The sequence below is a fragment of the Nerophis lumbriciformis genome, linkage group LG25, assembly GCF_033978685.3.
Source record: "Nerophis lumbriciformis linkage group LG25, RoL_Nlum_v2.1, whole genome shotgun sequence".
NCBI classification, from domain to species: domain Eukaryota; kingdom Metazoa; phylum Chordata; class Actinopteri; order Syngnathiformes; family Syngnathidae; genus Nerophis; species Nerophis lumbriciformis.
The window spans coordinates 36,278,514-36,304,302 of record NC_084572.2 but is presented as its reverse complement, the minus strand read 5'-3'; the positions used below and the strand labels follow the sequence as shown (position 1 = coordinate 36,304,302).

General features: G+C 35.8%; 1 protein-coding gene across 6 annotated transcripts in view; it reads right to left on the bottom strand.

Moving 5' to 3' along the window:
- Window positions 1–25,789, bottom strand: part of myom2a (myomesin 2a) — a 197,152-nt gene that overhangs the window by 32,320 nt on the left and 139,043 nt on the right. For all 6 annotated transcript variants that reach the window (XM_072916091.1, XM_072916092.1, XM_072916093.1 and 3 more), the window contains one exon: window positions 5,337–5,458. In XM_072916091.1, the coding sequence (XP_072772192.1) occupies window positions 5,337–5,458 (122 nt within the window). The remainder of the gene's footprint in view (window positions 1–5,336; window positions 5,459–25,789) is intronic.

Genomic DNA, 25,789 nt, shown 5'->3' with positions numbered 1-25,789 from the left:
GAACAGGTGCGTGACGTGACAGGTGAAACTAATGGTTGCTATGGTGACAAAACAAAACAAAAGTGCACAAAAAGTCCAAAATTTAAACCGAACATTACTAAAACAAAACATGATCACACAGACATGACACGTTCGAACTGGAAAACTTTGTTATTTTTTGCAAATATTAGCTTGTTTGGAATTCGATGCCTGCAACATGTTTCAAAAAAGCTGGCACAAGTGGCAAAAAAGACTGATAAAGTTGAGGAATGCTCATCGAAGACTTATTTGGAACGTCCCACAGGTGAACAGGCTAATTGGGAACAGGTGGGGTTTTTTTGTCATAAAAAAAATACAATCATGTGTGCTTACGGACTGTATCCCTGCAGACTGTATTGATATATAATGTAGGAACCACAATATTAATAACAGAAAGAAAAAAACCTTTTGTGCGAATGAGAGTGAATGAGGAGGGAGGTTTTTTGCGTTGGTGCACTAATTGTGTTTTTTATGATGTGATTTAATAAAATAAAAAATAAAAAAAATAAAAAAGTAGAAAACATTTATTTCTATTTTTATTTTATTTATTCATTTTTTTCTTGTGCGGCCCAGTACCAATCGATCCACGGACCGGTACCAGGCCGCGGCCTGGTGGTTGGGGACCACTGGCCTACAGTACACTTGGGGCCTCACGTATAGAACGTTTTTGTCCTTTGTTTCGGATCTAAAACACACGTACACGGATCTAAAACACATATACACGGATCTGAAACACATATACACGGATCTAAAACACACGTACGTGGATCTAAAATAGATATACCCGGATCAATAACAGACGTACGCAGATCTAAAACACACACATGCGGATCTAAAACACACGTACACGGATCTAAAACAGACGTACGTGGATCTAAAACAGAAGTACGTGGATCTATTACAGACGTAAGCGGATCTAAAACACACGTACGCGGATCTAAAACTCACATACACGGATCTAAAACAGACGTATGCGGATCTAAAACATACGTACGTGGATCTAAAACACATGTACACGGATCTAAAACAGAAGTACATGGAACTAAAACACACGTACGTGGATCTAAAACACACATACCCGGATCTATAACAGACGTAAGCGGATCTAAAACACACGTATGTGGATCTAAAACACACATACGTGGATCTAAAACACACATACGTGGATCTAATACACACATACCCGGATCTAAAAAACACGTATACAGATCTAAAACACATGTAAGTGGATCTAAAGCACATGTATGTGGCTATAAAACACACGTACGCAGATCTAAAACACATGTAAGCGGATCTAAAACACATGTAAACAGATCTAAAACACATGTAAGCGGACCTAAAACACATGTAAGCAGATCTAAAACACATGTAAGTGGATCTAAAACACATGTAAGCGGATCTAAAACACATGTAACGGATCTAAAACACATGTAACCGGACCTAAAACACATGTAAGCAGATCTAAAACACACGTAAGCGGATCTAAAACAAACGTAAACTGATCTAAAACACATGTAAGCGGATCTAAAACACATGTAAGCGGATCTAAAACACATGTAAGCGGACATAAAACACATGTAAGCAGCTCTAAAACACATTTAAGTGGATCTAAAACACATTTAAACGGATCTAAAACACATTTAAACGGATCTAAAACACACGTAAGCGGATCTAAAACACATGTATGGAGATCTAAAACACATTTAAGTGGATCTAAAACACATTTAAACGGATCTAAAACACACGTAAGCGGATCTAAAATACATTTAAATGGATCTAAAACACATGTAAACAGATCTAAAACACATGTAAGCAGATCTAAAACACATGTAAGCGGATCTAAAACACATGTAAACGGATCTAAAACACATGTAAACAGATCTAAAACACATGTAAGCGGACCTAAAACACATGTAAACAGATCTAAAACACATGTAAACAGATCTAAAACACATGTAAGCGGACCTAAAACACATGTAAACAGATCTAAAACACATGTAAACAGATCTAAAACACATGTAAACAGACCTAAAACACATGTAAGTGGATCTAAAACACATGTAAACAGATCTAAAACACATGTAAACAGATCTAAAACACATGTAAGTGGATCTAAAACACGTAAGTGGATCTAAAACACATGTAAACAGATCTAAAACACATGTAAGCGGACCTAAAACACATGTAAGCACATCTAAAACACATGTAAACGGATCTAAAACACATGTAAGCGGATCTAAAACACACGTAAGCGGATCTAAAACACATGTAAACAGATCTAAAACACATGTAAGCGGATCTAAAACACATGTAAACAGATCTAAAACACATTTAAGTGGATCTAAAACACATTTAAACGGATCTAAAACACACGTAAGCGGATCTAAAACACATGTAAACTGATCTAAAACACATGTAACCGGACCTAAAACACATGTAAGCAGATCTAAAACACATTTAAGTGGATCTAAAACACATTTAAACGGATCTAAAACACACGTAAGCGGATCTAAAACACACGTAAGCGGATCTAAAACACATGTATGGAGATCTAAAACACATTTAAGTGGATCTAAAACACATTTAAACGGATCTAAAACACATTTAAACGGATCTAAAACACATGTTAACAGATCTAAAACACATGTAAGCAGATCTAAAACACACGTAAGCGGATCTAAAACAAACGTAAACTGATCTAAAACAAATGTAAGCGGATCTAAAACACATGTAAGCGGATCTAAAACACATGTAAACAGATCTAAAACACATGTAAGCGGATCTAAAACACATGTAAACTGATCTAAAACACATGTAAGTGGATCTAAAACATGTAAGTGGATCTAAAACACATGTAAGCAGATCTAAAACACATGTAAACAGATCTAAAACACACGTAAGCGGATCTAAAACAAACGTAAACTGATCTAAAACACATGTAAGCGGATCTAAAACACATGTAAGCGGACCTAAAACACACGTAAGTGGATCTAAAACAAATGTAAACTGATCTAAAACACATGTAAGCGGATCTAAAACACATGTAAACAGATCTAAAACACACATAAACGGATCTAAAACAAACCTAAACTGATCTAAAACACATGTAAGCAGATCTAAAACACAAGTAAGCGGATCTAAAACACATGTAAACTGATCTAAAACACATGTAACCGGATCTACAACACATGTAAGCAGATCTAAAACACATGTAAGCGGATCTAAAACACATGTAAACAGATCTAAAACACATGTAAGCGGATCTAAAACACATGTAAACTGATCTAAAACACATGTAAGTGGATCTAAAACATGTAAGTGGATCTAAAACACATGTAAGCAGATCTAAAACACATGTAACCGGACCTAAAACACATGTAAGCAGATCTAAAACACATGTAAACAGATCTAAAACACACGTAAGCGGATCTAAAACAAACGTAAACAGATCTAAAATACATTTAAGTGGATCTAAAACACATGTAAACAGATCTAAAACACACGTAAGCGGATCTAAAACACACATAAGCGGATCTAAAACACATGTAAACAGATCTAAAACACATGTAAACAGATCTAAAACACACATAAACGGATCTAAAACAAACGTAAACTGATCTAAAACACATGTAAGCGGATCTAAAACACAAGTAAGCGGATCTAAAACACATGTAAACTGATCTAAAACACATGTAAACAGATCTAAAACACACATAAACGGATCTAAAACAAACGTAAACTGATCTAAAACACATGTAAGCGGATCTAAAACACAAGTAAGCGGATCTAAAACACATGTAAACTGATCTAAAACACATGTAACCGGACCTAAAACACATGTAAACAGATCTAAAACACATGTAAGCGGATCTAAAACACATGTAAACTGATCTAAAACACATGTAAGTGGATCTAAAACATGTAAGTGGATCTAAAACACATGTAAGCAGATCTAAAACACATGTAACCGGACCTAAAACACATGTAAGCAGATCTAAAACACATGTAAACAGATCTAAAACACACGTAAGCGGATCTAAAACAAACGTAAACAGATCTAAAATACATTTAAGTGGATCTAAAACACATGTAAACAGATCTAAAACACACGTAAGCGGATCTAAAACACACATAAGCGGATCTAAAACACATGTAAACAGATCTAAAACACATGTAAACAGATCTAAAACACACAAACGGATCTAAAACAAACGTAAACTGATCTAAAACACATGTAAGCGGATCTAAAACACAAGTAAGCGGATCTAAAACACATGTAAACAGATCTAAAACACATGTAAACAGATCTAAAACACACATAAACGGATCTAAAACAAACGTAAACTGATCTAAAACACATGTAAGCGGATCTAAAACACAAGTAAGCGGATCTAAAACACATGTAAACAGATCTAAAACACACATAAACGGATCTAAAACAAACGTAAACTGATCTAAAACACATGTAAGCGGATCTAAAACACAAGTAAGCGGATCTAAAACACATGTAAACTGATCTAAAACACATGTAACCGGACCTAAAACACATGTAAGCAGATCTAAAACACATTTAAGTGGATCTAAAACACATTTAAACGGATCTAAAACACATTTAAACGGATCTAAAACACACGTAAGCGGATCTAAAACACATGTAAGCAGATCTAAAACACATTTAAGTGGATCTAAAACACATTTAAACGGATCTAAAACACATTTAAACGGATCTAAAACACATGTAAGTGGATCTAAAACACATGTAAACGGACCTAAAACACACATACGCAGATCTCCAACTCACACACTCAGATTGATGTACAGACACACAAATGAGTACACACGTGAATTGGATTACACACAGATTGAGATACAACTTTACCACAATCATACTCCATAGTTCACTCTGTTTCAGTAGTAAATCCAGGCGACTCTGGACACAATGAGGCCTGCTGCACACGCTGTGTGTCTGTGAGTTGGGGGAGTGCTGATACAAAGTCAGGTGTGTGGTGATTGCATGATACATACCACACTGAGTGATTGGGGGCGGGGCATGATACATACCACACTGAGTGATTGGGGGTGATTGCATGATACATACCACACTGAGTGATTGGGGGTGATTGCATGATACATACCACACTGAGTGATTGGGGGTGATTGCATGATACATACCACACTGAGTGATTGCATGATACATACCACACTGAACCCCCCCACCTGGCAGAACAACCAAACAGCACAACACTTCTCAATCTTTCTTAGACGACTTTGACAACGATGACAGGTTGTCGGTGCTTTTTGCGGTCTCGGCCACTCACCGAGGGCCGACTCCACTTCCACGGGGGACGACTCCTGGGATTCATCGCTGAGCCCGAAGACGTTGACGGCTTGGACGCGGAACACGTAGCTCTCCCCCGGCGTCAGGCCGTGCACCACAAACCTGGAAGGTGCACATTTGGGTGGTGACTTTAAAAGAAAGTAGCAATGATTGTCACACACACACACACACACACACACACACTCGGTGTGGCAATATTATTCTCTGCATTTGACCCGTCACCCTTGGTCACCCCCTGGGAGGTGAGGGGAGCAGTGAGCAGCAGCGGTGGCCGCGCCCGGGAATAATTTTTGGTGATTTAACCCCCAATTCCAAGCCTTGATGCTGAATGCCAAGCAGGGAGGTAATGGCTCCCATTTTTATGGTCTTTGGTATGGCTCGGCCATAGGGTTGCAAAATTCCAGGAATATTCAAAGTTGGAAACTTTCCATGGGAAATTAATGGGAATAAATATTCATCTATTTATTCAAATTCTTCTACTTCTTCTTCTTCTCCAGATTTTTAGCGTGCTCTACCTTCCCCATTTTTCACCCGATCCAAACCGTTCCAACTTCAAACCATTCAGCTTATTCATGAATCGCGGCCTTTCCCTGGAAAAATTCCAAAAAGATTTCCCAGAATTCCAGGTTTTCCCGGGACATTTTTCCCCATTCAAAATGAATTGGCCATTTTTCAAACGTCCACCATTTCCACATTTTTCAGCCGATTCAAACCCTTCAAACCTTCAATACATTCCACCATTTTGGAAATTCAAACTACTCGTTTTCCAATTTAAAAAAAAATCCAGGATTTTGCAGAATTCCTAGTTTTCCAAACCCTATTTCCACACTTTTTTTTTCTGGCGACTACTCCTTTCACATTTTTCAACTTCCAAAAATTCCCAGATTTCCCAGAATTCCAGGTTTTCCCAGGACATTTTTCCCCATTCAAAATGAATTGGACATTTTTCAAACGTCCACCATTTCCACATTTTTCAGCCGATTCAAACCCTTCAAACTTCAACACATTCCACCATTTTGGAAATTCAAACTACTCGTTTTCCAATTTCAAAAAAATTCCAGGATTTTGCAGGATTCCAGGTTTTCCCAGGACATTTTTCCCCATTCAAAATGAATTGGACATTTTTCAAACGTCCACCATTTCCACATTTTTCAGCCGATTCAAACCCTTCAAACCTTCAATACATTCCACCATTTTGGAAATTCAAACTACTCGTTTTCCAATTTCAAAAAAATTCCAGGATTTTGCAGAATTCCTAGTTTTCCAAACCCTATTTCCACACTTTTTTTCTGGCGACTACTCCTTTCACATTTTTCAACTTCCAAAAATTCCCAGATTCAAACCATTCAGCTTATTCATGAATCGCGGCCTTTCCCTTGAAAAATTCCAAAAAGATTTCCCAGAATTCCAGGTTTTCCCGGGACATTTTTCCCCATTCAAAATGAATTGGCCATTTTTCAAACGTCCATCATTTCCACATTTTTCAGCCGATTCAAACCATTCTAACTTCAACACATTCCACCATTTTGGAAATTCAAACTACTCGTTTTCCAATTTCAAAAAAATTCCAGGATTTTGCAGAATTCCAGGTTTTCCCAGGACATTTTTCCCCATTCAAAATGAATTGGACATTTTTCAAACGTCCACCATTTCCACATTTTTCAGCCGATTCAAACCCTTCAAACCTTCAATACATTCCACCATTTCGGAAATTCAAACTACTCGTTTTCCAATTTCAAAAAAATTCCAGGATTTTGCAGAATTCCTAGTTTTCCAAACCCTATTTCCACACTTTTTTTCTGGCGACTACTCCTTTCACATTTTTCAACTTCCAAAAATTCCCAGATTTCCCAGAATTCCAGGTTTTCCCGGGACATTTTTCCCCATTCAAAATGAATTAGCCATTTTTCAAACTTCCACCATTTCCACATTTTTCAGCCGATTCAAACCATTCTAACTTCAACACATTCCACCATTTTGGAAATTCAAACTACTCGTTTTCCAATTTCAAAAAAATTCCAGGATTTTGCAGAATTCCTAGTTTTCCAAACCCTATTTCCACAATTTTTTTCTGGCGACTACTCCTTTCACATTTTTCAACTTCCAAAAATTCCCAGATTTCCCAGAATTCCAGGTTTTCCCGGGACATTTTTCCCCATTCAAAATGAATTAGCCATTTTTCAAACTTCCACCATTTCCACATTTTTCAGCCGATTCAAACCATTCTAACTTCAACACATTCCACCATTATGGAAATTCAAACTACTCGTTTTCCAATTTCAAAAAAATTCCAGGATTTTGCAGAATTCCTAGTTTTCCAAACCCTATTTCCACACTTTTTTTTTCTGGCGACTACTCCTTTCACATTTTTCAACTTCCAAAAATTCCCAGATTTCCCAGAATTCCAGGTTTTCCCAGGACATTTTTCCCCATTCAAAATGAATTGGCCATTTTTCAAACGTCCACCATTTCCACATTTTTCAGCCGATTCAAACCCTTCAAACCTTCAATACATTCCACCATTTTGGAAATTCAAACTACTCGTTTTCCAATTTCAAAAAAATTCCAGGATTTTGCAGAATTCCTAGTTTTCCAAACCCTATTTCCACACTTTTTTTCTGGCGACTACTCCTTTCACATTTTTCAACTTCCAAAAATTCCCAGATTTCCCAGAATTCCAGGTTTTCCCAGGACATTTTTCCCCATTCAAAATGAATTAGCCATTTTTCAAACTTCCACCATTTCCACATTTTTCAGCCGATTCAAACCCTTCAAACCTTCAATACATTCCACCATTTTGGAAATTCAAACTACTCGTTTTCCAATTTCAAAAAAATTCCAGGATTTTGCAGAATTCCTAGTTTTCCAAACCCTATTTCCACACTTTTTTTTTGGCGACTACTCCTTTCACATTTTTCAACTTCCAAAAATTCCCAGATTTCCCAGAATTCCAGGTTTTCCCAGGACATTTTTCCCCATTCAAAATGAATTGGCCATTTTTCAAACGTCCACCATTTCCACATTTTTCAGCCGATTCAAACCCTTCAAACCTTCAATACATTCCACCATTTTGGAAATTCAAACTACTTGTTTTCCAAGTTCAAAAAAATTCCAGGATTTTGCAGAATTCCTAGTTTTCCAAACCCTATTTCCACAATTTTTGTCTGGCGACTACTCCTTTCACATTTTTCAACTTCCAAAAATTCCCAGATTTCCCAGAATTCCAGGTTTTCCCAGGACATTTTTCCCCATTCAAAATGAATTAGCCATTTTTCAAACTTCCACCATTTCCACATTTTTCAGCCGATTCAAACCCTTCAAACCTTCAATACATTCCACCATTTTGGAAATTCAAACTACTCGTTTTCCAATTTCAAAAAAATTCCAGGATTTTGCAGAATTCCTAGTTTTCCAAACCCTATTTCCACACTTTTTTTTTGGCGACTACTCCTTTCACATTTTTCAACTTCCAAAAATTCCCAGATTTCCCAGAATTCCAGGTTTTCCCAGGACATTTTTCCCCATTCAAAATGAATTGGCCATTTTTCAAACGTCCACCATTTCCACATTTTTCAGCCGATTCAAACCCTTCAAACCTTCAATACATTCCACCATTTTGGAAATTCAAACTACTTGTTTTCCAAGTTCAAAAAAATTCCAGGATTTTGCAGAATTCCTAGTTTTCCAAACCCTATTTCCACAATTTTTGTCTGGCGACTACTCCTTTCACATTTTTCAACTTCCAAAAATTCCCAGATTTCCCAGAATTCCAGGTTTTCCCAGGACATTTTTCCCCATTCAAAATGAATTGGACATTTTTCAAACTTCCACCATTTCCACATTTTTCAGCCGATTCAAACCATTCTAACTTCAACACATTCCACCATTTTGGAAATTCAAACTACTTGTTTTCCAATTTCAAAAAAATTCCAGGATTTTGCAGAATTCCTAGTTTTCCAAACCCTATTTCCACACTTTTTTTCTGGCGACTACTCCTTTCACATTTTTCAACTTCCAAAAATTCCCAGATTTCCCAGAATTCCAGGTTTTCCCGGGACATTTTTCCCCATTCAAAATGAATTAGCCATTTTTCAAACTTCCACCATTTCCACATTTTTCAGCCGATTCAAACCATTCTAACTTCAACACATTCCACCATTTTGGAAATTCAAACTACTTGTTTTCCAATTTCAAAAAAATTCCAGGATTTTGCAGAATTCCTAGTTTTCCAAACCCTATTTCCACACTTTTTTTCTGGCGACTACTCCTTTCACATTTTTCAACTTCCAAAAATTCCCAGATTTCCCAGAATTCCAGGTTTTCCCAGGACATTTTTCCCCATTCAAAATGAATTAGCCATTTTTCAAACTTCCACCATTTCTACATTTTTCAGCCGATTCAAACCATTCTAACTTCAACACATTCCACCATTTTGGAAATTCAAACTACTCGTTTTCCAATTTCAAAACAATTCCAGGATTTTGCAGAATTCCTAGTTTTCCAAACCCTATTTCCACACTTTTTTTCTGGCGACTACTCCTTTCACATTTTTCAACTTCCAAAAATTCCCAGATTTCCCAGAATTCCAGGTTTTCCCAGGACATTTTTCCCCATTCAAAATGAATTGGCCATTTTTCAAACGTCCACCATTTCCACATTTTTCAGCCGATTCAAACCCTTCAAACCTTCAATACATTCCACCATTTTGGAAATTCAAACTACTCGTTTTCCAATTTCAAAAAAATTCCAGGATTTTGCAGAATTCCTAGTTTTCCAAACCCTATTTCCACACTTTTTTTCTGGCGACTACTCCTTTCACATTTTTCAACTTCCAAAAATTCCCAGATTTCCCAGAATTCCAGGTTTTCCCAGGACATTTTTCCCCATTCAAAATGAATTGGCCATTTTTCAAACGTCCACCATTTCCACATTTTTCAGCCGATTCAAACCCTTCAAACCTTCAATACATTCGACCATTTTGGAAATTCAAACTACTCGTTTTCCAATTTCAAAAAAATTCCAGGATTTTGCAGAATTCCTAGTTTTCCAAACCCTATTTCCACAATTTTTGTCTGGCGACTACTCCTTTCACATTTTTCAACTTCCAAAAATTCCCAGATTTCCCAGAATTCCAGGTTTTCCCAGGACATTTTTCCCCATTCAAAATGAATTAGCCATTTTTCAAACTTCCACCATTTCCACATTTTTCAGCCGATTCAAACCCTTCAAACCTTCAATACATTCCACCATTTTGGAAATTCAAACTACTCGTTTTCCAATTTCAAAAAAATTCCAGGATTTTGCAGAATTCCTAGTTTTCCAAACCCTATTTCCACACTTTTTTTCTGGCGACTACTCCTTTCACATTTTTCAACTTCCAAAAATTCCCAGATTTCCCAGAATTCCAGGTTTTCCCAGGACATTTTTCCCCATTCAAAATGAATTGGCCATTTTTCAAACGTCCACCATTTCCACATTTTTCAGCCGATTCAAACCCTTCAAACCTTCAATACATTCGACCATTTTGGAAATTCAAACTACTCGTTTTCCAATTTCAAAAAAATTCCAGGATTTTGCAGAATTCCTAGTTTTCCAAACCCTATTTCCACAATTTTTGTCTGGCGACTACTCCTTTCACATTTTTCAACTTCCAAAAATTCCCAGATTTCCCAGAATTCCAGGTTTTCCCAGGACATTTTTCCCCATTCAAAATGAATTAGCCATTTTTCAAACTTCCACCATTTCCACATTTTTCAGCCGATTCAAACCCTTCAAACCTTCAATACATTCCACCATTTTGGAAATTCAAACTACTCGTTTTCCAATTTCAAAAAAATTCCAGGATTTTGCAGAATTCCTAGTTTTCCAAACCCTATTTCCACACTTTTTTTCTGGCGACTACTCCTTTCACATTTTTCAACTTCCAAAAATTCCCAGATTTCCCAGAATTCCAGGTTTTCCCAGGACATTTTTCCCCATTCAAAATGAATTGGCCATTTTTCAAACGTCCACCATTTCCACATTTTTCAGCCGATTCAAACCCTTCAAACCTTCAATACATTCCACCATTTTGGAAATTCAAACTACTCGTTTTCCAATTTCAAAAAAATTCCAGGATTTTGCAGAATTCCTAGTTTTCCAAACCCTATTTCCACACTTTTCTTCTGGCGACTACTCCTTTCACATTTTTCAACTTCCAAAAATTCCCAGATTTCCCAGAATTCCAGGTTTTCCCGGGACATTTTTCCCCATTCAAAATGAATTAGCCATTTTTCAAACTTCCACCATTTCCACATTTTTCAGCCGATTCAAACCATTCTAACTTCAACACATTCCACCATTTTGGAAATTCAAACTACTCGTTTTCCAATTTCAAAAAAATTCCAGGATTTTGCAGAATTCCTAGTTTTCCAAACCCTATTTCCACACTTTTTTTCTGGCGACTACTCCTTTCACATTTTTCAACTTCCAAAAATTCCCAGATTTCCCAGAATTCCAGGTTTTCCCAGGACATTTTTCCCCATTCAAAATGAATTGGCCATTTTTCAAACGTCCACCATTTCCACATTTTTCAGCCGATTCAAACCCTTCAAACCTTCAATACATTCCACCATTTTGGAAATTCAAACTACTCGTTTTCCAATTTCAAAAAAATTCCAGGATTTTGCAGAATTCCTAGTTTTCCAAACCCTATTTCCACACTTTTTTTCTGGCGACTACTCCTTTCACATTTTTCAACTTCCAAAAATTCCCAGATTTCCCAGAATTCCAGGTTTTCCCAGGACATTTTTCCCCATTCAAAATGAATTGGACATTTTTCAAACTTCCACCATTTCCACATTTTTCAGCCGATTCAAACAATTCTAACTTCAACACATTTCACCATTTTGGAAATTCAAACTACTTTTTTTCCAATTTCAAAAAAATTCCAGGATTTTGCAGAATTCCTAGTTTTCCAAACCCTATTTCCACCCTTTTTTTCTGGCGACTACTCCTTTCACATTTTTCAACTTCCAAAAATTCCCAGATTTCCCAGAATTCCAGGTTTTCCCAGGACATTTTTCCCCATTCAAAATGAATTGGACATTTTTCAAACTTCCACCATTTCCACATTTTTCAGCCGATTCAAACAATTCTAACTTCAACACATTTCACCATTTTGGAAATTCAAACTAATTTTTTTCCAATTTCAAAAAAATTCCAGGATTTTGCAGAATTCCTAGTTTTCCAAACCCTATTTCCACCCTTTTTTTCTGGCGACTACTCATTTCACATTTTTCAACTTCCAAAAATTCCCAGATTTCCCAGAATTCCAGGTTTTCCCAGGACATTTTTCCCCATTCAAAATGAATTGGACATTTTTCAAACTTCCACCATTTCCACATTTTTCAGCCGATTCAAACAATTCTAACTTCAACACATTTCACCATTTTGGAAATTCAAACTACTCGTTTTCCAATTTCAAAAAAATTCCAGGATTTTGCAGAATTCCTAGTTTTCCAAACCCTATTTCCACCCTTTTTTTCTGGCGACTACTCCTTCCACATTTGTCAACGCATTTCAACCGTTTCACCGTCAAACTATTCCTCTTAATTAGGAGAAAAAACAAAGTTGTTTTTTGAACAACAAAAATTCCCGGTTTTCCCGAAATTCCGCAGTACCATTTCTCAATTCAACACGTTAGTACTTCAACATTTCTCCACCGATTTGGAAACATTCCAACACCAACCATTTCAACTCATTCAGACCATTCAAGTTTTTAACCATTTTCAAAACAAAAATTCCCGCTTTTCCCAAAAGTCCACATTTTTGGGAAATTCCCATTTAAATCAATGGGACATTTTTCAAAGTTCCACAACTCCCACATTTTTCATCTGATTTCAACCGTTCCACCGTCAAAACTTTCCTCTTAATTAGGACAAAAAATCAGAGTTGTTTTTGAACAACAAAAATTCCCGGTTTTCCCGAAATTCCAGGAATTCCGCAGTACCATTTCTCAATTCAACACGTTACTACTTCAACATTTCTCCACCGATTTGGAAACATTCCAACACCAACCATTTCAACTCATTCAGACCATTCAAGTTTTTAACCATTTTCAAAAAAAAAATTCCCGCTTTTCCCAAAATGTCCACATTTTTGGGAAATTCCCATTGAAATCAATGGGACATTGTTCAAAGTTCCACAACTCCTACATTTTTCATCTGATTTCAACCGTTCCACCGTCAAAACATTCCTCTTAATTAGGGAAAAAAATCAGAGTTGTTTTTGAACAACAAAAATTCCCGGTTTTCCCGAAATTCCAGGAATTCCGCAGTACCATTTCTCAATTCAACACGTTAGTACTTCAACATTTCTCCACCGATTTGGAAACATTCCAACACCAACCATTTCAACTCATTCAGATCATTCAAGTTTTTAACCATTTAAAAAAAAAAAAAAAATTCCCGCTTTTCCCAAAATGTCCACATTTTTGGGAAATTCCCATTGAAATCAATGGGACATTGTTCAAAGTTCCACAACTCCCACATTTTTCATCTGATTTCAACCGTTCCACCGTCAAAACATTCCTCTTAATTAGGAAAAAAATCAAAGTTGTTTTTTTGAACAACAAAAATTCCCGGTTTTCCCGAAATTCCAGGAATTCCGCAGTACCATTTCTCAATTCAACACGTTAGTACTTCAACATTTCTCGACCGATTTGGAAACATTCCAACACCAACCATTTCAACTCATTCAGACCATTCAAGTTTTTAACCATTTTCAAAAAAAAAATTCCCGCTTTTCCCAAAATGTCCACATTTTTGGAAAATTCCCATTGAAATCAATGCGAAATTTTTCAAAGTTCCACAACTCCCACATTTTTCATCTGATTTCAACCGTTCCATCGTCAAAACATTCCTCTTAATTAGTAAAAAAACAAAGTTGTTTTTTGAACAACAAAAATTCTCGGTTTTCCCGAAATTCCAGGAATTCTGCAGTACCATTTCTCAATTCAACACGTTAGTACTTCAACATTTCTCCACCGATTTGGAAACATTCCAACACCAACCATTTCAACTCATTCAGACCATTCAAGTTTTTAACCATTTTCAAAAAAAAAATTCCCGCTTTTCCCAAAATGTCCACATTTTTGGGAAATTCCCATTGAAATCAATGGGACATTTTTCAAAGTTCCACAACTCCCACAGTTTTCATCTGATTTCAACCGTTCCACCGTCAAAACATTCCTCTTAGTTAGGAAAAAAATCAAAGTTGTTTTTTTGAACAACAAAAATTCCCGGTTTTCCTGAAATTCCAGGAATTCTGCAGTACCATTTCTCAATTCAACACGTTAGTACTTCAATATTTCTCGAACGATTTGGAAACATTCCAACACCAACCATTTCAACTCATTCAGACCATTCAAGTTTTTAACCATTTTCAAAAAAAAATTCCCGCTTTTCCCGAAATGTCCACATTTTTGGGAAATTCCCATTTAAATCAATGAGACATTGTTCAAAGTTCCACAACTCCCACATTTTTCATCTGATTTCAACCGTTCCACCGTCAAAACATTCCTCTTAATTAGGAAAAAAATCAAAGTTGTTTTTTTGAACAACAAAAATTCCCGGTTTTCCTGAAATTCCAGGAATTCCACAGTACCATTTCTCAAATTCAACACGTTAGTACTTCAACATTTCTCGACCGATTTGGAAACATTCCAACACCAACCATTTCAACTCATTCAGACCATTCAAGTTTTTAACCATTTAAAAAAAAAAAAAAAATTCCCGCTTTTCCCAAAATGTCCACATTTTTGGGAAATTCCCATTGAAATCAATGGGACATTGTTCAAAGTTCCACAACTCCCACATTTTTCATCTGATTTCAACCGTTCCACCGTCAAAACATTCCTCTTAATTAGGAAAAAAATCAAAGTTGTTTTTTTGAACAACAAAAATTCCCGGTTTTCCCGAAATTCCAGGAATTCCGCAGTACCATTTCTCAATTCAACACGTTAGTACTTCAACATTTCTCGACCGATTTGGAAACATTCCAACACCAACCATTTCAACTCATTCAGACCATTCAAGTTTTTAACCATTTTCAAAAAAAAAAATTCCCGCTTTTCCCAAAAGTCCACATTTTTGGGAAATTCCCATTTAAATCAATGGGACATTTTTCAAAGTTCCACAACTCCCACATTTTTCATCTGATTTCAACCGTTCCACCGTCAAAACATTTCCCTTAATTAGGAAAAAAATCAAAGTTGTTTTTTGAACAACAAAAATTCCCGGTTTTCCCGAAATTCCAGGAATTCTGCAGTACCATTTCTCAATTCAACACGTTAGTACTTCAACATTTCTCCACCGATTTGGAAACATTCCAACACCAACCATTTCAACTCATTCAGACCATTCAAGTTTTTAACCATTTTCAAAAAAAAAATCCCGCTTTTCCCGAAATGTCCACATTTTTGGGAAATTCCCATTTAAATCAATGAGACATTGTTCAAAGTTCCACAACTCCCACATTTTTCATCTGAATTCAACCGTTCCACCGTCAAAACATTCCTCTTAATTAGGAAAAAAATCAAAGTTGTTTTTTTGAACAACAAAAATTCCCGGTTTTCCTGAAATTCCAGGAATTCCACAGTACCATTTCTCAAATTCAACACGTTAGTACTTCAACATTTCTCGACCGATTTGGAAACATTCCAACACCAACCATTTCAACTCATTCAGACCATTCAAGTTTTTAACCATTTTCAAAAAAAAATAAAATCCCGCTTTTCCCAAAATGTCCACATTTTTGGGAAATTCCAATTGAAATCAATGGGACATTGTTCAAAGTTCCACAACTCCCACATTTTCCATCTGATTTTAACCGTTCCACCGTCAAAACATTCCTCTTAATTAGGAAACAAATCTAAGTTGTTTTTTTGAACAACAAAAATTCCCGGTTTTCCTGAAATTCCAGGAATTCCGCAGTACCATTTCTCAATTCAACACGTTAGTACTTCAACATTTCTCCACCGATTTGGAAACATTCCAACACCAACCATTTCAACTCATTCAGACCATTCAAGTTTTTAACCATTTTCAAAAAAAAATTCCCGTTTTTCCCGAAATGTCCACATTTTTGGGAAATTCCCTTTTAAATCAATGAGACATTGTTCAAAGTTCCACAACTCCCACATTTTGCATCTGATTTCAACCGTTCCACCGTCAAAACATTCCTCTTAATTAGGAAAAAAATCTAAGTTGTTTTTTGAACAACAAAAATTCCCGGTTTTCCTGAAATTCCAGGAATTCCGCAGTACCATTTCTCAATTCAACACGTTACTACTTCAACATTTCTCCACCGATTTGGAAACATTCCAACACCAACCATTTCAACTCATTCAGACCATTCAAGTTTTTAACCATTTTCAAATTAAAAATTCCCGCTTTTCCCAAAAGTCCACATTTTTGGGAAATTCCCATTTAAATCAATGGGACATTTTTCAAAGTTCCACAACTCCCACATTTTTCATCTGATTTCAACCGTTCCACCGTCAAAACATTTCCCTTAATTAGGAAAAAAATCAAAGTTGTTTTTTGAACAACAAAAATTCCCGGTTTTCCCGAAATTCCAGGAATTCTGCAGTACCATTTCTCAATTCAACACGTTAGTACTTCAACATTTCTCCACCGATTTGGAAACATTCCAACACCAACCATTTCAACTCATTCAGACCATTCAAGTTTTTAACCATTTTCAAAAAAAAAATCCCGCTTTTCCCGAAATGTCCACATTTTTGGGAAATTCCCATTTAAATCAATGAGACATTGTTCAAAGTTCCACAACTCCCACATTTTTCATCTGAATTCAACCGTTCCACCGTCAAAACATTCCTCTTAATTAGGAAAAAAATCAAAGTTGTTTTTTTGAACAACAAAAATTCCCGGTTTTCCTGAAATTCCAGGAATTCCACAGTACCATTTCTCAAATTCAACACGTTAGTACTTCAACATTTCTCGACCGATTTGGAAACATTCCAACACCAACCATTTCAACTCATTCAGACCATTCAAGTTTTTAACCATTTTCAAAAAAAAATAAAATCCCGCTTTTCCCAAAATGTCCACATTTTTGGGAAATTCCAATTGAAATCAATGGGACATTGTTCAAAGTTCCACAACTCCCACATTTTCCATCTGATTTTAACCGTTCCACCGTCAAAACATTCCTCTTAATTAGGAAACAAATCTAAGTTGTTTTTTTGAACAACAAAAATTCCCGGTTTTCCTGAAATTCCAGGAATTCCGCAGTACCATTTCTCAATTCAACACGTTAGTACTTCAACATTTCTCCACCGATTTGGAAACATTCCAACACCAACCATTTCAACTCATTCAGACCATTCAAGTTTTTAACCATTTTCAAAAAAAAAAAAAATCCCGCTTTTCCCAAAATGTCCACATTTTTGGGAAATTCCAATTGAAATCAATGGGACATTGTTCAAAGTTCCACAACTCCCACATTTTCCATCTGATTTTAACCGTTCCACCGTCAAAACATTCCTCTTAATTAGGAAAAAAATCAAAGTTGTTTTTTTTGAACAACAAAAATTCCCGGTTTTCCCGAAATTCCAGGAATTCCGCAGTACCATTTCTCAATTCAAAATGTTAGTACTTCAACATTTCTCCACCGATTTGGAAACATTCCAACACCAACCATTTCAACTCATTCAGACCATTCAAGTTTTTAACCATTTTCAATAAAAAAATTCCCGCTTTTCCCAAAAGTCCACATTTTTGGGAAATTCCCATCAATGGGACATTTTTCAAAGTTCCACAACTCCCACATTTTTCATCTGATTTCAACCGTTCCACCGTCAAAACATTCCTCTTAATTAGTAAAAAAATCAAAGTTGTTTTTTGAACAACAAAAATTCCCGGTTTTCCCGAAATTCCAGGAATTCCGCAGTACCATTTCTCAATTCAACACGTTAGTACTTCAACATTTCTCGACCGATTTGGAAACATTCCAACACCAACCATTTCAACTCATTCAGACCATTCAAGTTTTTAACCATTTTCAAAAAAAAAATTCCCGCTTTTCCCAAAATGTCCACATTTTTGGGAAATTCCCATTGAAATCAATGGGAAATTTTTCAAAGTTCCACAACTCCCACATTTTTCATCTGATTTCAACCGTTCCACCGTCAAAACATTCCTCTTAATTAGGAAAAAAATCAAAGTTGTTTTTTGAACAACAAAAATTCCCGGTTTTCCCGAAATTCCAGGAATTCCGCAGTACCATTTCTCAATTCAACACGTTAGTACTTCAACATTTCTTGACCGATTTGGAAACATTCCAACACCAACCATTTCAACTCATTCAGACCATTCAAGTTTTTAACCATTTTCAAAAAAAAAAATTCCCGCTTTTCCCAAAAGTCCACATTTTTGGGAAATTCCCATCAATGGGACATTTTTCAAAGTTCCACAACTCCCACATTTTTCATCTGATTTCAACCGTTCCACCGTCAAAACATTCCTCTTAATTAGTAAAAAAATCAAAGTTGTTTTTTGAACAACAAAAATTCCCGGTTTTCCCGAAATTCCAGGAATTCCGCAGTACCATTTCTCAATTCAACACGTTAGTACTTCAACATTTCTTGACCGATTTGGAAACATTCCAACACCAACCATTTCAACTCATTCAGACCATTCAAGTTTTTAACCATTTAAAAAAAAAAATTCCCGCTTTTCCCAAAATGTCCACATTTTTGGGAAATTCCCATTGAAATCAATGGGAAATTTTTCAAAGTTCCACAACTCCCACATTTTTCATCTGATTTCAACCGTTCCACCGTCAAAACATTCCTCCTAATTAGTAAAAAAATCACAGTTGTTTTTTGAACAACAAAAATTCCCGGTTTTCCCGAAATTCCAGGAATTCCGCAGTACCATTTCTCAATTCAACACGTTAGTACTTCAACATTTCTCCACCGATTTGGAAACATTCCAACACCAACCATTTCAACTCATTCAGACCATTCAAGTTTTTAACCATTTTCAAAAAAAAAATTCCCGCTTTTCCCAAAATGTCCACATTTTTGGGAAATTCCCATTGAAATCAATGGGACATTTTTCAAAGTTCCACAACTCCCACAGTTTTCATCTGATTTCAACCGTTCCACCGTCAAAACATTCCTCTTAATTAGGAAAAAAATCAAAGTTGTTTTTTTGAACAACAAAAATTCCCGGTTTTCCCGAAATTCCAGGAATTCCGCAGTACCATTTCTCAATTCAACACGTTAGTACTTCAACATTTCTCGACCGATTTGGAAACATTCCAACACCAACCATTTCAACTCATTCAGACCATTCAAGTTTTTAACAATTTTCAAAAAAAAAATTCCCGCTTTTCCCAAAATGTCCGCATTTTTGGGAAATTCCCATTGAAATCAATGGGACATTGTTCAAAGTTCCCCAACTCCCACATTTTTCATCTGATTTCAACCGTTCCACCGTCAAAACATTCCTCTTAATTAGGAAAAAAAATCAAAGTTGTTTTTTGAACAACAAAAATTCCCGGTTTTCCTGAAATTCCAGGAATTCCGCAGTACCATTTCTCAATTCAACATGTTAGTACTTCAACATTTCTCCACCGATTTGGAAACATTCCAACACCAACCATTTCAACTCATTCAGACCATTCAAGTTTTTAACCATTTTCAAAACAAAAATTCCCGCTTTTCCCAAAAGTCCACATTTTTGGGAAATTCCCATTTAAATCAATGGGACATTTTTCAAAGTTCCACAACTCCCACATTTTTCATCTGATTTCAACCGTTCCACCGTCAAAACTTTCCTCTTAATTAGGACAAAAAATCAGAGTTGTTTTTGAACAACAAAAATTCCCGGTTTTCCCGAAATTCCAGGAATTCCGCAGTACCATTTCTCAATTCAACACGTTACTACTTCAACATTTCTCCACCGATTTGGAAACATTCCAACACCAACCATTTCAACTCATTCAGACCATTCAAGTTTTTAACCATTTTCAAAAAAAAAATTCCCGCTTTTCCCAAAATGTCCACATTTTTGGGAAATTCCCATTGAAATCAATGGGACATTGTTCAAAGTTCCACAACTCCTACATTTTTCATCTGATTTCAACCGTTCCACCGTCAAAACATTCCTCTTAATTAGGGAAAAAAATCAGAGTTGTTTTTGAACAACAAAAATTCCCGGTTTTCCCGAAATTCCAGGAATTCCGCAGTACCATTTCTCAATTCAACACGTTAGTACTTCAACATTTCTCCACCGATTTGGAAACATTCCAACACCAACCATTTCAACTCATTCAGATCATTCAAGTTTTTAACCATTTAAAAAAAAAAAAAAAATTCCCGCTTTTCCCAAAATGTCCACATTTTTGGGAAATTCCCATTGAAATCAATGGGACATTGTTCAAAGTTCCACAACTCCCACATTTTTCATCTGATTTCAACCGTTCCACCGTCAAAACATTCCTCTTAATTAGGAAAAAAATCAAAGTTGTTTTTTTGAACAACAAAAATTCCCGGTTTTCCCGAAATTCCAGGAATTCCGCAGTACCATTTCTCAATTCAACACGTTAGTACTTCAACATTTCTCGACCGATTTGGAAACATTCCAACACCAACCATTTCAACTCATTCAGACCATTCAAGTTTTTAACCATTTTCAAAAAAAAAATTCCCGCTTTTCCCAAAATGTCCACATTTTTGGAAAATTCCCATTGAAATCAATGCGAAATTTTTCAAAGTTCCACAACTCCCACATTTTTCATCTGATTTCAACCGTTCCATCGTCAAAACATTCCTCTTAATTAGTAAAAAAACAAAGTTGTTTTTTGAACAACAAAAATTCTCGGTTTTCCCGAAATTCCAGGAATTCTGCAGTACCATTTCTCAATTCAACACGTTAGTACTTCAACATTTCTCCACCGATTTGGAAACATTCCAACACCAACCATTTCAACTCATTCAGACCATTCAAGTTTTTAACCATTTTCAAAAAAAAAATTCCCGCTTTTCCCAAAATGTCCACATTTTTGGGAAATTCCCATTGAAATCAATGGGACATTTTTCAAAGTTCCACAACTCCCACAGTTTTCATCTGATTTCAACCGTTCCACCGTCAAAACATTCCTCTTAGTTAGGAAAAAAATCAAAGTTGTTTTTTTGAACAACAAAAATTCCCGGTTTTCCTGAAATTCCAGGAATTCTGCAGTACCATTTCTCAATTCAACACGTTAGTACTTCAATATTTCTCGAACGATTTGGAAACATTCCAACACCAACCATTTCAACTCATTCAGACCATTCAAGTTTTTAACCATTTTCAAAAAAAAATTCCCGCTTTTCCCGAAATGTCCACATTTTTGGGAAATTCCCATTTAAATCAATGAGACATTGTTCAAAGTTCCACAACTCCCACATTTTTCATCTGATTTCAACCGTTCCACCGTCAAAACATTCCTCTTAATTAGGAAAAAAATCAAAGTTGTTTTTTTGAACAACAAAAATTCCCGGTTTTCCTGAAATTCCAGGAATTCCACAGTACCATTTCTCAAATTCAACACGTTAGTACTTCAACATTTCTCGACCGATTTGGAAACATTCCAACACCAACCATTTCAACTCATTCAGACCATTCAAGTTTTTAACCATTTAAAAAAAAAAAAAAAATTCCCGCTTTTCCCAAAATGTCCACATTTTTGGGAAATTCCCATTGAAATCAATGGGACATTGTTCAAAGTTCCACAACTCCCACATTTTTCATCTGATTTCAACCGTTCCACCGTCAAAACATTCCTCTTAATTAGGAAAAAAATCAAAGTTGTTTTTTTGAACAACAAAAATTCCCGGTTTTCCCGAAATTCCAGGAATTCCGCAGTACCATTTCTCAATTCAACACGTTAGTACTTCAACATTTCTCGACCGATTTGGAAACATTCCAACACCAACCATTTCAACTCATTCAGACCATTCAAGTTTTTAACCATTTTCAAAAAAAAAAATTCCCGCTTTTCCCAAAAGTCCACATTTTTGGGAAATTCCCATTTAAATCAATGGGACATTTTTCAAAGTTCCACAACTCCCACATTTTTCATCTGATTTCAACCGTTCCACCGTCAAAACATTTCCCTTAATTAGGAAAAAAATCAAAGTTGTTTTTTGAACAACAAAAATTCCCGGTTTTCCCGAAATTCCAGGAATTCTGCAGTACCATTTCTCAATTCAACACGTTAGTACTTCAACATTTCTCCACCGATTTGGAAACATTCCAACACCAACCATTTCAACTCATTCAGACCATTCAAGTTTTTAACCATTTTCAAAAAAAAAATCCCGCTTTTCCCGAAATGTCCACATTTTTGGGAAATTCCCATTTAAATCAATGAGACATTGTTCAAAGTTCCACAACTCCCACATTTTTCATCTGAATTCAACCGTTCCACCGTCAAAACATTCCTCTTAATTAGGAAAAAAATCAAAGTTGTTTTTTTGAACAACAAAAATTCCCGGTTTTCCTGAAATTCCAGGAATTCCACAGTACCATTTCTCAAATTCAACACGTTAGTACTTCAACATTTCTCGACCGATTTGGAAACATTCCAACACCAACCATTTCAACTCATTCAGACCATTCAAGTTTTTAACCATTTTCAAAAAAAAATAAAATCCCGCTTTTCCCAAAATGTCCACATTTTTGGGAAATTCCAATTGAAATCAATGGGACATTGTTCAAAGTTCCACAACTCCCACATTTTCCATCTGATTTTAACCGTTCCACCGTCAAAACATTCCTCTTAATTAGGAAACAAATCTAAGTTGTTTTTTTGAACAACAAAAATTCCCGGTTTTCCTGAAATTCCAGGAATTCCGCAGTACCATTTCTCAATTCAACACGTTAGTACTTCAACATTTCTCCACCGATTTGGAAACATTCCAACACCAACCATTTCAACTCATTCAGACCATTCAAGTTTTTAACCATTTTCAAAAAAAAATTCCCGTTTTTCCCGAAATGTCCACATTTTTGGGAAATTCCCTTTTAAATCAATGAGACATTGTTCAAAGTTCCACAACTCCCACATTTTGCATCTGATTTCAACCGTTCCACCGTCAAAACATTCCTCTTAATTAGGAAAAAAATCTAAGTTGTTTTTTGAACAACAAAAATTCCCGGTTTTCCTGAAATTCCAGGAATTCCGCAGTACCATTTCTCAATTCAACACGTTACTACTTCAACATTTCTCCACCGATTTGGAAACATTCCAACACCAACCATTTCAACTCATTCAGACCATTCAAGTTTTTAACCATTTTCAAATTAAAAATTCCCGCTTTTCCCAAAAGTCCACATTTTTGGGAAATTCCCATTTAAATCAATGGGACATTTTTCAAAGTTCCACAACTCCCACATTTTTCATCTGATTTCAACCGTTCCACCGTCAAAACATTTCCCTTAATTAGGAAAAAAATCAAAGTTGTTTTTTGAACAACAAAAATTCCCGGTTTTCCCGAAATTCCAGGAATTCTGCAGTACCATTTCTCAATTCAACACGTTAGTACTTCAACATTTCTCCACCGATTTGGAAACATTCCAACACCAACCATTTCAACTCATTCAGACCATTCAAGTTTTTAACCATTTTCAAAAAAAAAATCCCGCTTTTCCCGAAATGTCCACATTTTTGGGAAATTCCCATTTAAATCAATGAGACATTGTTCAAAGTTCCACAACTCCCACATTTTTCATCTGAATTCAACCGTTCCACCGTCAAAACATTCCTCTTAATTAGGAAAAAAATCAAAGTTGTTTTTTTGAACAACAAAAATTCCCGGTTTTCCTGAAATTCCAGGAATTCCACAGTACCATTTCTCAAATTCAACACGTTAGTACTTCAACATTTCTCGACCGATTTGGAAACATTCCAACACCAACCATTTCAACTCATTCAGACCATTCAAGTTTTTAACCATTTTCAAAAAAAAATAAAATCCCGCTTTTCCCAAAATGTCCACATTTTTGGGAAATTCCAATTGAAATCAATGGGACATTGTTCAAAGTTCCACAACTCCCACATTTTCCATCTGATTTTAACCGTTCCACCGTCAAAACATTCCTCTTAATTAGGAAACAAATCTAAGTTGTTTTTTTGAACAACAAAAATTCCCGGTTTTCCTGAAATTCCAGGAATTCCGCAGTACCATTTCTCAATTCAACACGTTAGTACTTCAACATTTCTCCACCGATTTGGAAACATTCCAACACCAACCATTTCAACTCATTCAGACCATTCAAGTTTTTAACCATTTTCAAAAAAAAAAAAAATCCCGCTTTTCCCAAAATGTCCACATTTTTGGGAAATTCCAATTGAAATCAATGGGACATTGTTCAAAGTTCCACAACTCCCACATTTTCCATCTGATTTTAACCGTTCCACCGTCAAAACATTCCTCTTAATTAGGAAAAAAATCAAAGTTGTTTTTTTTGAACAACAAAAATTCCCGGTTTTCCCGAAATTCCAGGAATTCCGCAGTACCATTTCTCAATTCAAAATGTTAGTACTTCAACATTTCTCCACCGATTTGGAAACATTCCAACACCAACCATTTCAACTCATTCAGACCATTCAAGTTTTTAACCATTTTCAATAAAAAAATTCCCGCTTTTCCCAAAAGTCCACATTTTTGGGAAATTCCCATCAATGGGACATTTTTCAAAGTTCCACAACTCCCACATTTTTCATCTGATTTCAACCGTTCCACCGTCAAAACATTCCTCTTAATTAGTAAAAAAATCAAAGTTGTTTTTTGAACAACAAAAATTCCCGGTTTTCCCGAAATTCCAGGAATTCCGCAGTACCATTTCTCAATTCAACACGTTAGTACTTCAACATTTCTCGACCGATTTGGAAACATTCCAACACCAACCATTTCAACTCATTCAGACCATTCAAGTTTTTAACCATTTTCAAAAAAAAAATTCCCGCTTTTCCCAAAATGTCCACATTTTTGGGAAATTCCCATTGAAATCAATGGGAAATTTTTCAAAGTTCCACAACTCCCACATTTTTCATCTGATTTCAACCGTTCCACCGTCAAAACATTCCTCTTAATTAGGAAAAAAATCAAAGTTGTTTTTTGAACAACAAAAATTCCCGGTTTTCCCGAAATTCCAGGAATTCCGCAGTACCATTTCTCAATTCAACACGTTAGTACTTCAACATTTCTTGACCGATTTGGAAACATTCCAACACCAACCATTTCAACTCATTCAGACCATTCAAGTTTTTAACCATTTTCAAAAAAAAAAATTCCCGCTTTTCCCAAAAGTCCACATTTTTGGGAAATTCCCATCAATGGGACATTTTTCAAAGTTCCACAACTCCCACATTTTT